The 14999-nt window shown below is 39.8% G+C and overlaps 1 protein-coding gene across 1 annotated transcript; it reads left to right on the forward strand.

The window, feature by feature from the left end:
- Nucleotides 1-4305: 4305 nt before the first annotated feature.
- Nucleotides 4306-14261, forward strand: ifrd1 (interferon-related developmental regulator 1). Its single transcript, XM_049566938.1, has 12 exons — nt 4306-4532; nt 6251-6355; nt 6615-6696; nt 8240-8364; nt 8654-8811; nt 8993-9043; nt 9362-9540; nt 9703-9811; nt 10053-10187; nt 10385-10513; nt 13327-13422; nt 13598-14261. Exons 1-12 carry the CDS (start codon nt 4502-4504, stop codon nt 13682-13684), a joined length of 1287 nt encoding a protein of 428 aa, XP_049422895.1. The 5' UTR covers nt 4306-4501; the 3' UTR covers nt 13685-14261.
- The last annotated feature ends 738 nt before the right edge of the window (nt 14262-14999 follow it).

Consider the following 14999-nt stretch of genomic DNA (forward strand, 5'->3'; position numbering starts at 1 on the left):
TTTACTCCTTCCATGTGTATTTTTGCACATGGTAATATGTTGATCATGTGGAACTTTCATGTCTGTCTGTTACTGTCTTGGCAGGATGTGCGGGAAAATCTTCTTCTGGCAGGACTACTTGGTTAAGAAAAAAAAAAAAGCTGAATGTGTTTTCAAGTCCACCCACGTCTAGAGAGTGTTTGTGGATCATTTGCATCTCCAGAGAAAATCTAAACTGACTACCCGATAAAAATCAGCTTTATTAATTACCTAGATTTCAAAAGGCAACAACTGCAGATCATTCTCAGCGTGGAGGTGCATGGGTGTGTTCGGGAAACAGCTCTGGAATCCTCCCAAAAGTCGAGCGCGAGATGCATGAAAAATGAAAGTCAGCTTTGAATATCTGCAAGCCTTATATTCTGATGTTTGTCAGGTCTGAGCTGGCGAGAACACTGTTGACAGTTGGGCCGTGGGAATGGCAGCACGGAGGCTGCATCTGTGAGATTTTCCACTTGTGTAACAAAGAAAGAACTATTTCTGTGCTGTCAAGCAAAATGCAGAGGGAGGGAAATAATCAGAGCCAGAAAAGATAATTACCTACAATTATTCCAACTCAGCTCTTTGTTAGGCCAAAATTTGATAGATGCTCATTGGGATATTAGGCAGCAGGACAATTAAGTGGAAACTGTGATTATCAGATGCTGTCCTGTATTTGACCTCGAAACTCCCTGTGGAGAGATGAAACAAAAAAAACACATGATTTAATTAACTCAACCAAGTTCACTCTGTTGGAAATCATGTGTGGAAAAGAAGACTTTTCATGTTGTTCATGATGTAAAATGATCAATTATGCTTATCCTTTCTAGTGTATCATGGTTGAACTCTACATGAGCAGACATCGCCCTTCAAAACTGAAGTGTAAGCCTCCCTCAGAACAAGTTTTTGGAGCCCAGGGATGATTCTGAATATGCAGACTAGACGTTTAAAATCTAGACTACTGGAATCCAGTTGAACATTAACATATTTTTTAAACTCTATAACTCAGTTCTTGAGCTGCATTCATTCCTGACAACTGATGTTTACTGCAACTAAACACAGTAAGTGTGTGAAACTGTGGTCTGCTAGCTGCATTGATTCTCCCTTGCAGCGTTAGTGTGGGAAATATCCATACTTCCAGTGCCTCTGTAAATAAAGCAACAAGGCTAGAGAAGTGTTAGGTTTATATCACTTTTCTCTGAAAGAAATAAATATGAAACACTCAGTTTCACACCCTTTCACTGATGAGCGAATGTTAATGGCTGCACTGACCTTCATTCGCACCCTGCCAACAGAGGAAAACTGTAAGCAGACTTTCATTTTGTGGCATTTATGTAGAGTTCTTACCAACTGCTGTCCTCTTGAAGATACAAACAAAACCCAAATTGTGCACTGATGTGTTTTCACATTGGATTGCATTATATTGGACACTATTTCTATCCCGTCTGCTAAATTATTTGTATAACTGCCTAAGTTGAGATTTAGTCATTGCCAAACTTTACAAAGGCACATAAGACAGTTTTATGGTCAAGAAAATATCAACACATTAATATCTATTGAGTAGGTGTCACTTTGTAATGTGTTTCTGTTATTTTGTCTACCTTAGCATGGTTACAACGTACACTAATGTGCATATTCTGCAATCTGCAGATTAGGTTATGATCACAGTCTCTAATACATTATGTAATAACAGTATAACTGCAGCAAGGGGAGTATCTGTTTCATCACAGTCCTCTAATCACAGTATCCATTGCATCACACAGTCCTATCACAGTGTAAAATTGCATTACAGTAGTCAATAATTACAATCACACTATCACAGGGGAACTTTATCAGATGAGGTTGTATATTAAAGCAGAGAGCCTTGTAATACCATCTACTCCATAAAGATGCACAGTTGTACAGGATGTACTCAGACCCTGTACTGAAAGGGTGACTCTGTTCTTTTTCAACCTGGATACTATTTCCTCATGTTTTGTGTCTAAGTGACTAAAGGGAACAACAGTTTTTGAAATTGGTCCAACACTGAGGAGACCATTGCAACCAGCAGTGGTGAAACAGGCTGCAATGTGGTTACTCGCAGCATTTGTGCACTGTCAATTTAGATCCAATAAATTTTCTTGTTTTGCCACTGATATGTTCAGATTATTATTCTACGTGTCTGACAACTTATAGAAAGCATCCCTACAGAAATACATGTATTTTTTAGAGAGTAAACTCATTTTTGTTTAACCAGAAACAGCCTCAAAATAGCTTTTGCCAAAGCCAGACTCCATTTAATTTCACAGTAATTTTATCATCATAAAAACCTCTTCCTTCAAAGTCAACAGAAACAAAATAAAACACACAAAAACTGTCTTGGTTTGTGTTCCACTTTTACAATAATCACCAACTCTGTTTTGGTTAAAATAAACTCTTCCTTCACCCAGTCAGAGCTGAAAATATGTTGGCTCTATATGCACTAAAATTACTGTTTATTTGAATGGGGTCTGGTGTGTTTGACAATAGCTACGTATTTCAAGCCTGTTTCTGGTTAAAAAAAAAAGTATCTTACTCTTTAGCAAAAAGGGTCTTTTTCCATAGGGAGCCTTACCATACTTTTTTAGACACTTACAATAACCATCTGAACCTGTCAGTGGCAAAAACAAGCACTTTCAGTGGACCTAAATAGACAGTGTACAAATGCCCTGTTTGGTTACATTGCATTCTGTTTTGCTGCTGCTGGTTGCAGCACTCTTGCTTAATACTGGACCTGTTTCAAACAACTGTTGGTCCTATTACTCAAGTAGACACGAAACATTGGAAACTAGGGTCCAGACCAACAAATACTCAAGTGACCCTTTAAGTAAAACCAAAATGTAAATAGCATGTTATAAGTAAAGGTAGCCTACTGCATTTTACTAAGGTCAGGGGGAGGCAACCTGTGGCTTCAGAGCTCTTTAGCCCCTCCCCAGTGGCTCCCCATGACTTTGACCAAAAAAATATGTGAAAATGGCCAACAGTTTTTTTTTTAACATTTTAATTTTCATTTATCAGTGTTGTAGGCCTAAAGAAATTCTTACATTCTCCAACTGTAAAAGTGTGATGCCTATATACTGAATGAAAAAAAAAAAAGTTTTAACATTGCAGCAACTAAAATGTGCCGATTCCATCTGCCTAGAACAATTTCTTCAAAATTTTGCCGAACAATTATAGCAGTGGCTAGTCTCGAGTCTCCCTTGCTGGTTAGCTATGGATGCCAAATCCCAAAAAAATTAAAGTCTTGGAATTAAATAGAGAATTTAGTAGTTCATGTTTTCTTTCACTGCCAGTTCTGCAAAGTTAAAGTATTTGATAATCATAAATAGTGCCCTGCAGAGTAGACACCTTGTGGGAAAACATATCAATGAATGCTCATTTAGACTACTAGTATAGGCTAATTTAGACTTTACATGCTATGTTACCTTCATTATGAGGCTCAAATATATTTTGCAGCTCCACAAATATAATTTATTATTATTATTTTTGGTCAAAAATGGCTCTTTTGATTGTAAAGGTTGCCGACCCCTGACTTAGGTAAAAGGCTACAGTCATGTCAGTGATATGAGACACATGTTTAAGTATCAAAATGTAGTTAAGTATCTAAAGTATAGAAGTAGATTACTCATTTTGCAGATTGGTCTTTTTAGGGGTGTTAAATCATTATATACTGTATTATCCTAATTTTTGATGTTTTAATGTAATTTTTAAGCAGCATTTTAATGTAGCTAATACATTTAGAGCTGCTTTTTACAATTTTATATAATGCTTTGTTGTTTAATCTATAACAATAAGACTAAGTTACACAGGTGTCATGGCAGTGGGGAGTAGTGTACAACATATCCTACAATATTTGCCACAGAAATGTAGTGAAGTAGAAGTTGAAAGTAACTTTATACAGAACTGGTGTTACTGTTTCCTGTTACTGATCACAGTGGCATTTTTTCACTGTTTGTATTGCACCATATATTCCAAAAATCACTACTATTTGTTTCTTGTCTTTGTGTTTTTGTGGCTGTTTTTGTCAATCATTTTCAAGAAGTTCTATATTAAAGATCAGCAATCTTATTTTACCTTTGCTTCATAGTAGTTCTACAACTGTGATGACCATAACAGGTACACACTTTACCAAAATGACCAAATACGCATTGAGCCCACGTTTCTGTACACTGCATCACGAGTAAACACATGCGACGCATGTTCCTATTCCCGGATTGGTCAGTGATGCCGGGAAACCTCCTCGTGACATGTCAGCCGGTATAAATACTCGGTGCCGCCCTCTCGTAATGCAGCCCTGGTTTATGAGGGAAAATGTATCGTCTCGGCCAACAGTCTATCTCCAAGATCGCCTTCAATTCCTTTTTATCCGCTGTGCCACGGGAATATTTTCATTTTACGAGACAATATAATAAAAGCTGGTCGTGTATTGGCTGATTTTTGATCATATTGTACATTAATCTGCACGAAAATGCCGAGGACCAAGAAGAAGAATAGCAGGGGTAAGTGAGCGAGCGGCCGCATTGCTTTGGCCTTGCTTATGTGACGCGTGTATGTTGATGGGAATTGTAGTTCTTTTCATGTTGCCAGTCCATTGAGAGGAGTTGAACGTGTTTACAAGAAGGACTACAAATATCAGAGGCGGGCCTACGTCAAAACACAAAGCTAACTAGCTGTGCTCACACAAAGCACCGCTCTTAGAAAAACGTGCCATCATATGACAGTGTACTTTTGCTTTATGTTTATCATTATTTACACTCTTTTTTGTTTATATACTAATTTGTATTGTTAACGGGCACACTGTCGCACTTTACGGTACAAGCTAACAGCTAGCTAATGTCAACTTCCCACTAGCAAGATGTGGTTGCTAGGTAAAGTACATTTATATAAACATATTTCTGTGACAACTTGACAGCTTTGAGCATGGTATTAGCTTCGATAGACGAATAAATCTTTTTTTTTTTTTTTGTAGGTCTAAATTAAAGATAAAATGTTAGCTAGCTCGAATCTAGTAAAGTGAGGTCGCCTTGTTTAAGGATTGACCTCAGTTGATCTTTAGCCGAATTTTTGTGTGTCAGAAAGCATTTCCGACTAACGTCACTGAGTTTTAACTAGTATTTAAGACAGACAACCGTCTTTTACATTGGTTGTTATTGTTATACGACAGAAGGCGGACATTTTGGACTCCAGAGAGCGGGGTGGAAAAGAGGCGGCGCCCGGTTCTCAGAAGTCAGCTGGCGTGGGGGAAGAGTCCACGTCAACACATAGAAATAGCCCATATTAGGTTGATAAAATGGCCTTTTATCAGTCAGTTGACAGTGTTTCACGGGTTTAACGTTACATTTTAAGTACTCTCATTTTTGGTTGCGACTTCTCTAAAAACGTGGTCTCACAGTGAAAGGCTTACCAGCATGTGTCTCAGAGGTGAATTCAGGTCAGCACAGAGACGCCTGTTGTGTCTGGTTGCAGTGCAAAACAACTGAGGCTGCGATTTCCTACACTTTATGAGGCGTTTATTGGATGTTTCTCACAACTAATACAACTGAGGCTTTTGAGATTTGAAAAATTAACAGACAAAAGATTTTCGCACCCTGTTTAGCTGTGAATTTTCACAACTCTCCCACACAAGACCTTCAAAATATTCTGCTTAGACTGGCAACCATACAAGTGTGTTTCGAAGTGCCTGTTTGCAGGTTTCATTCCAGTTTCAAGTATTCTAACTGTTCCCTTTCTTAATCACTTGTATTGTCTGCTCTGAATTTGGACAGCAAAATCAGCTTCCCGTTTGCCCTCCATGACACTTTGCTTGCTGTTGTGGTTTTGGACAAAACTGTATTCTGATCAGCAGTTTTGCACCTGAGAGTAACTACCGACAGTGGCAGATTGTCAGAGCGTCTGTCATGTCACAAATGTTCAGTTGACCCATGTCCCTCCAACCTGAACATAATGTTGTGTTTACACAGTCAACAGAAGTGTGGGTTTACCCTTGACCCTGAAAAACATGGTGCATTTTCATGCGAGATAATGAAAGTACAGTAGGATAAGGCATGCTAAGGACAAAAATACAGATTAGATAACTGCAGTATCCACTGCAGCACCTGCGTGGTGCTGGGGTTACATAATAGGCTCAACCAGACCTGCTGCACTGTACTAATGCATTTGATTAGATTAGGAGAAATTATATTTTCAGTGCTCATGTCTGTTTTTTTTGTGTGTTCAGGGGGGCAGCATGGAAATGTGCAGCCTTTCAGTGATGAGGATGCCTCCATTGAGACCCTCAGTCATTGCAGCAGCTTCAGTGATACCATCAGTGTTGCAGATGAAGGTATGTGTGTGTATGTTCTGTACTCTAGTCTTTGTTTCAACTTGTTGGTATGTGTGCTGGCTGTGCTGTCAGTGGGTGTGTCTGTGTTGGCCAGTGTTAGTAGTGTGTGAGCACTTAGGAATGTAGTAAATGCCTAGCTCATCTCTTGGTTTGATTTTTGCCATAAAACTTGTTATTGGGCAAACGTGTGTTGTCCAGTAACTCTTATCAATACCTTGAAGCCTAACAGGCATGTGTCTACTTCCTGTGGTGTTGCCAGGTGGAGAGGCCAGTGAGGACCAAGCCCAGGAGGATTTCCAGTACAAGCTGAAGGGGTTCATAGACAGCACGGTAGATAAGAGGTAATAGAAATGACTTCCTGCTTTTCAGCACTCGACACGCACACATTATCTGATCTTGGCATGAAGCCTGTGACATGTCCTGTACAGAGTTTCCCCTTTTTCGACAAGATATATTGAAAATAAAGTGACTTTATTCTGTAAAGAATGCTGCATAAAAGCAAGGTACAAAACATTTTAGTTTAGAACGATTTAGGAATCTTTTGCCCACAAAGAATATGATAGAATAAATAACAATAGTACAAAAGAGATTGACAAAGTAATTTAACAAAAATAGGTGTACATAGTTGTGGACTAAACCCTTGAAGTATTGACAAAGAGCCTCCAGAAACATACAATTTTAAGAAGGTGCAACTAACGTGGTTTAAGCTTATTTCTGGGAGTCTGAGTTTAGAGTGCTTCTGTCAATCACAGGAGAAAGGTATCATTGAGGTTTACAGCCCAGTCAAGTTAAAAACAGAATTCAACATGTGTCTGCTGAGCTTGATCATATTTAGGTATGGCTGCACCAGTAGTCCCACTTCATTGCCAGTGCAATGAGGGAATTAAATTTTAAGCTTTGGCACATTAGCAGCACATTACAACATTTGATGAGTGATTAATGTTACAAATAGTAGTTCAACTTTGCTTGTAAAATCAAGGGCTAAAGTGACTTTGCTAGTCCCAGTACATATAAAATTTAAGAGTATATAAAAACAATGAACAAACGAGCTTAACATTTTAGCTCACAGAATAATACTTAAAACTTTTAATTTGAAATTGCTCTAATTGATCAGTGCTGGGTTTCAGTCAGTTAACTCCTAGGACCCTCAATCAAGCTTCTGGCCAAAGCAGTGGGTGTGATTAGCACATGCTATTTACATGCAGGGTTCTCAGAGATCCTTAAAGTCTTAAAGGCATTGAATTATTTATCAAAAATAAGGCCTTAATTGGTATTAAAATGTCCAAAATCAGTCTTTCAAAAGTCTTCAAAATGGGGAACAAGGGAAGTAGAATTTTTGAACCTTTTTTTTCCTAACATCTCATTGTAAAATCTCAAAATATGATATCGATTTTTATTTTATTTGTATTAATTGATTAAATTCCTCTCGCATTAGGGTGCCATTAGGATAAAGGAACCCACAACACACATATTTCTTTGTGAGGCAGTGGAATCCCACATGCAGAGTGAGAAATACAATATCCCCAAGAAAACCCGGCCAATAAATGGCTTATATTTTCCAGTTTTGCCCTACCCTCGTCTCTGCCAATCATGTTTAATGTTATATTATTTACCAAATTCTCCCAAACCCTAGGTAATTAGTATAGTTTTCTTAAGTTTTGATTTATTGTAAAAATAACCTTGAGTTTTATTTCAAGTGGCATTAAAAGTCTTGTTCTCACTTGCATTTAGCTGTAGGACCTTGTACATGGTATAATTCTTTTTATGAAAATATATTTTATTATAATATCTCCCTGTTAGGCATCACTCTTCAGTCATGTTAATGTTAAACAAGAGACAAGAATGTGTATAATAGCAGTACTGTTTGTGTACATGTTTCCTCAGTGCTAAGACCAGACAAGGGGCGCTGGATGGGCTCAAGACGGCCATGGCCACACGGATCCTGTATGAGTTCATCTCAGAGAGAAGGATGACCATCACAGACAGCATCGAACGCTGCCTCAAGAAAGGTACCAGAAAAGATAACTGAAGTGTTTTATCAAAAGTCTGGTCCTCCTCGCCAATGGCACAGCAGGTGTTTTGCGGTTTTGTTTGCCTTTTATAGCATCAGTGGTTCTGAAAGTGGTGTAATGCTGGGGTTAAATATATGCTCTGTAGCTGTACATCTACATATTGTTATTTTATAGGATCTGTTTGATATTTTCTGCATGATATGGTGAGGGTAAATATATCTCTATTTTGTGTCAAATGTTCCCTGAGCTGAAGGGAAATGTTAATGCCCACTCTTCTTCCCGCCAGGCAAAGGCGAGGAGCAGCGGGCAGCAGCTTCTTTAGCCTGCCTGCTGTGTATCCAGCTGGGCTCCGGCATCGAGAGCGAGGAGGTGTTCAAGACCCTGAAACCCATCTTCAAAAACATCCTGGCGGACGGAGCAGCCAATATACAAGCCAGACAGGCTGTGAGTACCTGATATTGTTGGGAAAAGCAGTACCTAATATTTTTATGACATCCGAAGAATGCATTGTTGACAGGTTGTGGAACAAATTACACAATACCTGCTGTTAAGTGTATGTGTGGGTTTTTCTGTAATGTGTATATGCTGTGAAACGTCAACTGAGCACATCTGTTTCTCTTAATAGGTGGCAACAAGTCTGGGCCTCTGTACTTTAGTAGCAGAAGATGACATTTTGGTGAGTTCTTGATCACTTTTAGTGTCTATTCTGTAGTTTGACACCTCTGGGCTCGAGGGCGAGCCGCCGCGATGTCTCTTCTACAACCTCTGGCAGTCGTTCATTTGAACTCATTATCAGTTGTGACACTGTGCCTCATTCAGGCTTAATGTTCATGTTAACTGCACTGGCAGCTTCACTCAGACTGTGCCTGGAGTAATTAGTCACAAAGTCATAAAAATTTTATCTGTGTGGACTGGTGGTGTTTTCATTACCCTTCAAGCGTTTGATTTTTGCAAACACCTGTCTTCACATGTTCCCTGCTGCTTCCTGCTCTAGGATGTCCATGCAACCATGGAGTGCTTTGAGAACCTGTTCACCCGGTCCTATGCGAAGATGGATGGAACCTGTCCTTTGATCAGTCCCCAGACGAGCCAGCTCCACACCAACGCCCTGCTGTCTTGGGCACTGCTGCTCACCATCTGCACTGCCAGCCAGCTCAAAGACATCCTGCGCAAGTAAGCCTCACTTTTGTCAACCCCTTAACTTAGTTTCACAGCCAAGTTTGTTGCCTTGACCGCACATTTCATTTGAGTGCAACCCAAGCCCAGATACTGAAATGTAAGAAGTGATGCATGTATTTTTTAAATAATTTTGATTGCATGTGTTTTGTTGTGCAGACACCTGCCTAAACTGCCAAGACTGCTAGAAAGTGAGGATGTCAACATGAGAATTGCTGCAGGGGAGACCATTGCACTGCTCTTTGAGTTGGCCAGAGACATGGACCCTGTAAGTTCATTGTAATCTTTTAAAGTACAGCACACTCAAATACTGGGACTAAAATTGGGACTAAATTTCAGGTGTGAGATGAATAAGGGACTGTAATTTTGGCTTTATTTTGCCCTAAATTTCATGTTTACTCGACTGTCTTTCTGTAAACAGCTGTTTAGTGTTGCTAGTATGATGCCTCTCACTTTTTTACTTTTTAAATGGTCATGAATGCAGCATTTGTTTTTCTGTGTCCCCTCAGGAGTTTGAGTTTAACGACTGGGATGAACTGTGTGACAAACTGAACGCGTTGGCCACAGACTGTAACAAGCACAGAGCTAAGACAGACAAGAGGAAGCAGCGGTCGGTGTTTAGAGACGTACTCAAGGCTGTTGAGGTGGGTGTTTGGTGCATTTTCGATGCTCCTTCCTCCTTTTATCCTGAGTGTCTTAGAGGCACAAATTAGAGATTTAGTGTTTTTTATTCAAGACAATTAAGAGGATACTTTTTAGGAGGACTGAAGCTATCAAGTAAATGTTCTGTTTTTGTCTCTGGCCATTTTTATTTGTCTAACCTCCATCTTTGTCCTTCCAGGAGGGCGACTTCCAGTCTGAGACCATTCGCTTTGGGACAGAGCGCATGACCATTGACAGCTGGGTCAGAAAGAGGACCTATGACGCCTTCAGAGAGTTCGTGGGCTCTGGGATGAACTACCACTTGCAGGTATGTTTACAATACGTCGTTACATGTTGGTGGAGTATGGCGTAAATGTATGAGTCAGTGACAGCACTTCAATGCGTGTGAGCCAACATTCTAATTTAAATGCACTGCAGAATCACGAGTTTGGGTTGTTGCGTCAGATGATGTGTAACAGGAGCTCTTTTCTCCTGCACTGACACAGCAATAAAAGACAATGAAGATCTGCAGGCCTGCCTGATGCAGGAAGACAACACTTAGAACTTGATTTAGGATAATGTTTCGTACTGTAAGGGGGGGAAAAAGTAGCTGGTTGGAGAGTAGTCTGCACCTTGGCTTGCAGCCAGCGCTTGTGGAACACTGCAACATTTCACAAGTGAAGATGAGACAATGGAACATATTTCAGAGCCCATAACGCTGTAAACAGTGTCTAAAATTATCATTCAGATTCTGTATTGTCTCATGGTGATGGTCGGTAGAGGTGTTTTGTTGATTTTATTGGCAGCCAGAGGATATACAAAAGACAACTGCAGATTCTTTACTTCACACCTGCTTTGGCAGTTATATATTACAACAAAATCAAGTGCTTAAAGGTAAGAAAACAATGAATAAGCCAAAAAACAAAAATAAACTTAAAATAAAAAGGAGAAAGAAAACGTCAAGCTTCAAGTCAGTTTCAATCAGTCACATTTTGTCCAATTAGATCCCAAATAAAGAGGAAATAAATCAAAAATATTTAACTAAATGAAATAACAGTGGAAGTATGAGAACTACACTTGAATGTAACTCACTGTTTACAAATGTAGGAAACTATAATTTAGTTTACAGATTAAAATGTATGAATCTCCTTCCCTGTTAGCTGTATTTTGCACGCAATCGCTGGTACCAAACAGAACAATGTACAGTACAGAACAAGTAGAAGGAAAGATAGTATTCAAGTCATGCAAGCGTCTCACGTCAGGTGACGCGGGTCAAGTGCTGCCATTGGCATACAATGGACGCGTCATGCAGCTCGTCAACATGATAACCACTGAAAGTTATGTTTACCTTTTTACTGAAAGATCTGTACTTCTTCCACCTCTGCGTTAGCTTAAAATCATGTGTGGACACCAACTAATTAAAGTTGATTTCTCACCTGAAGAGCCGATCTCCACTGGCAATATCTTCTGGGCTATTGTCTTCATAGTTAGGGCACTGTGGGTTGTTCAGCTCTGCATATTTCTCGACCTCATAAGGAGTCTCTCGTCATCCATTCTCCATCACAGACGAGACACAGCAACAGCTACAAAGTTCTCTTAATGCAACAGCGGTGATGAGTCGAACTGCTGTGGGAGCTAGTTGGAGTAGTGTTGACGCCAGTGCTGGTGGCTAAGAGTTATACATTGAAAATAGGGGCGTATTTTTTGACACATGGCGTTTGCTGCCAGTGTGTTTTGGCCTTGAAGGGATAGTTCAACATTTTGGCAAATTCGCCTATTGCCGTAATCCCTATAGTCATATGAGTAGGTACATTACCTTTAATTGTCAGTGCATGCTGTTCTGACATTGGTGGGGCAGAGCTGCCCGCTGAAATGGAGGCGAACGGTACAGGTCACACCATCAAATGACTCCAAAACGCTCTTGTGGACAACTTGTAGCTTACACATTCACCACGCTATGAAATAATAATGTAATATTATGAGACACAGTTGTTTTGAAGCCAAAAGCAGAGCCGGAACTACTTTCCAGACATACAGTACTTGCTCGGCGGAGTGATTTCAAACAGCGTATGTTTAGTGCAGTTACTCCTGTCATCAAAACAACAAGTTTGTTGAGAAGAAGCCAGAACATACAGAGGAAGAGTTACAGGTTTTGGAAGAAGAGAGAGCAAGAAGAGAGGCTGAGGGTGCCGAGCAACCAGGGGCTGAGGGGAGACCCAGAGCCGGTGGTGTAAATGTGGGGCTTACTGGCCACTTTATTAGGTACACCTGTGCAATATAAATATAGAGTACGCCTCAAAATAACCACCGGAACACAGGGAGAACATGCTAACTCCACACTCATAAATCACCACAACTCCTGAAGGAACAACAACATAAAATGTTCCCTATCAGTCTGTTTATTCCCAACAATGAGAAGTAATGCCAGTCACTTCACTATATGCTCCGGGCAAGCACTTATCCATAACATAACCACAACAATATTTGCATTTTAGCCTTATTTACCATGCTTGGGTTGTAGGCTACTGTTACTCAACATGGAGGTAACGTTAACGTTACAGCAGAGAGATTGCTGAGCAAAATACACAACGATCACTTACCACGTCTGCTCGTTTAGTGATGCCGACAGATGGCATGACAGTATCTTTCAAGAAAAGCGTTTGAACCATTCCGGAGTGACACAGCTGTGCACTGTGTCACTCTGCCCAGTGGTTTACTCAAGAAAGTAGTTCCGAGTATTTGCTTCATGTGTCGTAATGTTACTTAATTATACATTATTATTTCATAGCGTGGGGAATGCGCAAGCCATGTGTTGTCCACTAGAGCATTTTGGAGTCATTTGATGGTGTATTTGATTAGTTTTGAGGGAGAGAGGGACCTGTACCGTTCACCTCCATTTCAGCGGGCAGCTCTGTCCCACCGATCTCAGAACAGCACGCACTGATAACTAAAGGTAATGTACCTACTCATATGACTGTAGGGATTACGGCAATAGGCGAATTTGCCAAAATGTTGAACTATCCCTTAAGTTTTGTCTTTGGAGTTTGATAAAATCAGTCCACCTTGATCATATATTGGTGAATTTATCTTGGTGTACTACAAAGACGTGTTTTCTTAATGATTTTCTTTTTTCTTAAACAGGCAAATGAATTCATCAGAGACGTGTTTGAACTGGGACCACCTATGCTGGTTGATTCCGCCACAATGAAGGCCATGAAAATCTCTCGCTTTGAAAGGGTACGAGTACACACTCGGGCTATTTGAACACTCCCTTTATGTCAAAAGGCTCTTAAAACTCTAGCATCTCACTTTCTGATACCTTGTTGTATGACACATTTGCCACATTAAACATCATGTGTCACCTTTTTTCTACCTTTTTTTTAAATGGATTTTTTCCCCCTCTCTCTTCCAGCATCTCCACAACTCTGCTGCATTCAAGGCTCGGACCAAGGCCAGAAGCAAGTTCAGGGACAAGAGGGTGGATGTGGGAGAATTTTAACCTTTTTTCTCATTTTCTTCTTTTCACTCTAACACTCTATTTATCAGGCTCCCCTGCTTTTTAGATGAATTGTCACAACTTTGTGTGATCCTCCCTCAAAATCTATATTTTGAATATCAAACCGTCACCTTCTGCAGACTTGAAAGGGGGCTTAAGGCCACCTTGTGGCTGACTAAACATTGTTTTTATAGCCTCTTTTCAAATCTACAGGAGGTGAGTGTTTGTTTGATAATCAAACAATAGATTTAGTATAGAGTATACCTTTAAACAGTGGTGTTGTACATACAGTGTATATTTGTTTTCCCCTCATGTTAATATTCATTATGTGGCCTTTTTTTTAATAAGTTATATGATTTTTCCAGCATTTGTCTTGTACCATGTTAGTTTAGCTAGTTTATAGCAATGTCAAGACATGTGACTGATCTAACCCTTTGATGTATTTGTATTAAGTTGCACTACCTTCCCTTGTAAGGTTATTTCTGTCGAACCTCGGTAAATATTGTGTTGTCTTTTTAGTAGTGGGTGTGTAATCTAAAGGGCAAGGATGATGAAATAAACACTGAAAAGCTGTAAGAAATGGATGTCCTATTTTTGCTTGTTTATTATACAAAATATACTCTACTTAAAAGGGCGGATACATCTGCTGCTTTTACTTTGTTTTCCAAATAGAAACTCACTCAACCACCAAAAGCAGTGACGGAGGTTGTAGTTCTGATCAAAGGAGTCTAGTGACTGTGGATAGGAGCAGCAGCAAACTTTATTTTATAAACAAAACAACATTGATTTAAGTGTACGCTATATTAACATTATTCTGCTGCTTTGCCTTGCTGTCTGACAATCCTTTCCGACAGCGAACTGAAGCCGCTATCTTTGCTGTCTGTCTTCAAACCCGCCAAACTCCGTAGACAGAAACTAATTTTGCCTCGCAGCACAAGGAAGCTGCTAGCTGACTTGATCATTGAGTTTGTTTGTCACTTTGTAACTTTCGAAATCAAACTAACACAGTGTTTGCATTGGTACGTGGGTTTATAGGTGGCAACCACATTGTACAGAAACCTGCACTCTGGGAACAGGCAAGGACTAATGAGACAGGTGTGACAGAAAACGGGTGGGAAAACAAACAAAGACAGGAAGTAAAACCAGACACGACACATGAGCAGAGTATCTACAAAATGAAACAGGCAGCAGATTAAATATGAATGAATAACATGAAACAAGGATAACAAACAGAAAACTCCAAAACAGTCCACAGGATAATGACAAATAACATACTTTTTAATCTTTATGCTTGGGGCAAGTGTTTTCAAGTCTAAAG

This window comes from Epinephelus fuscoguttatus, linkage group LG22, assembly GCF_011397635.1.
Source record: "Epinephelus fuscoguttatus linkage group LG22, E.fuscoguttatus.final_Chr_v1".
Taxonomy (NCBI): Eukaryota; Metazoa; Chordata; class Actinopteri; order Perciformes; family Serranidae; genus Epinephelus; species Epinephelus fuscoguttatus.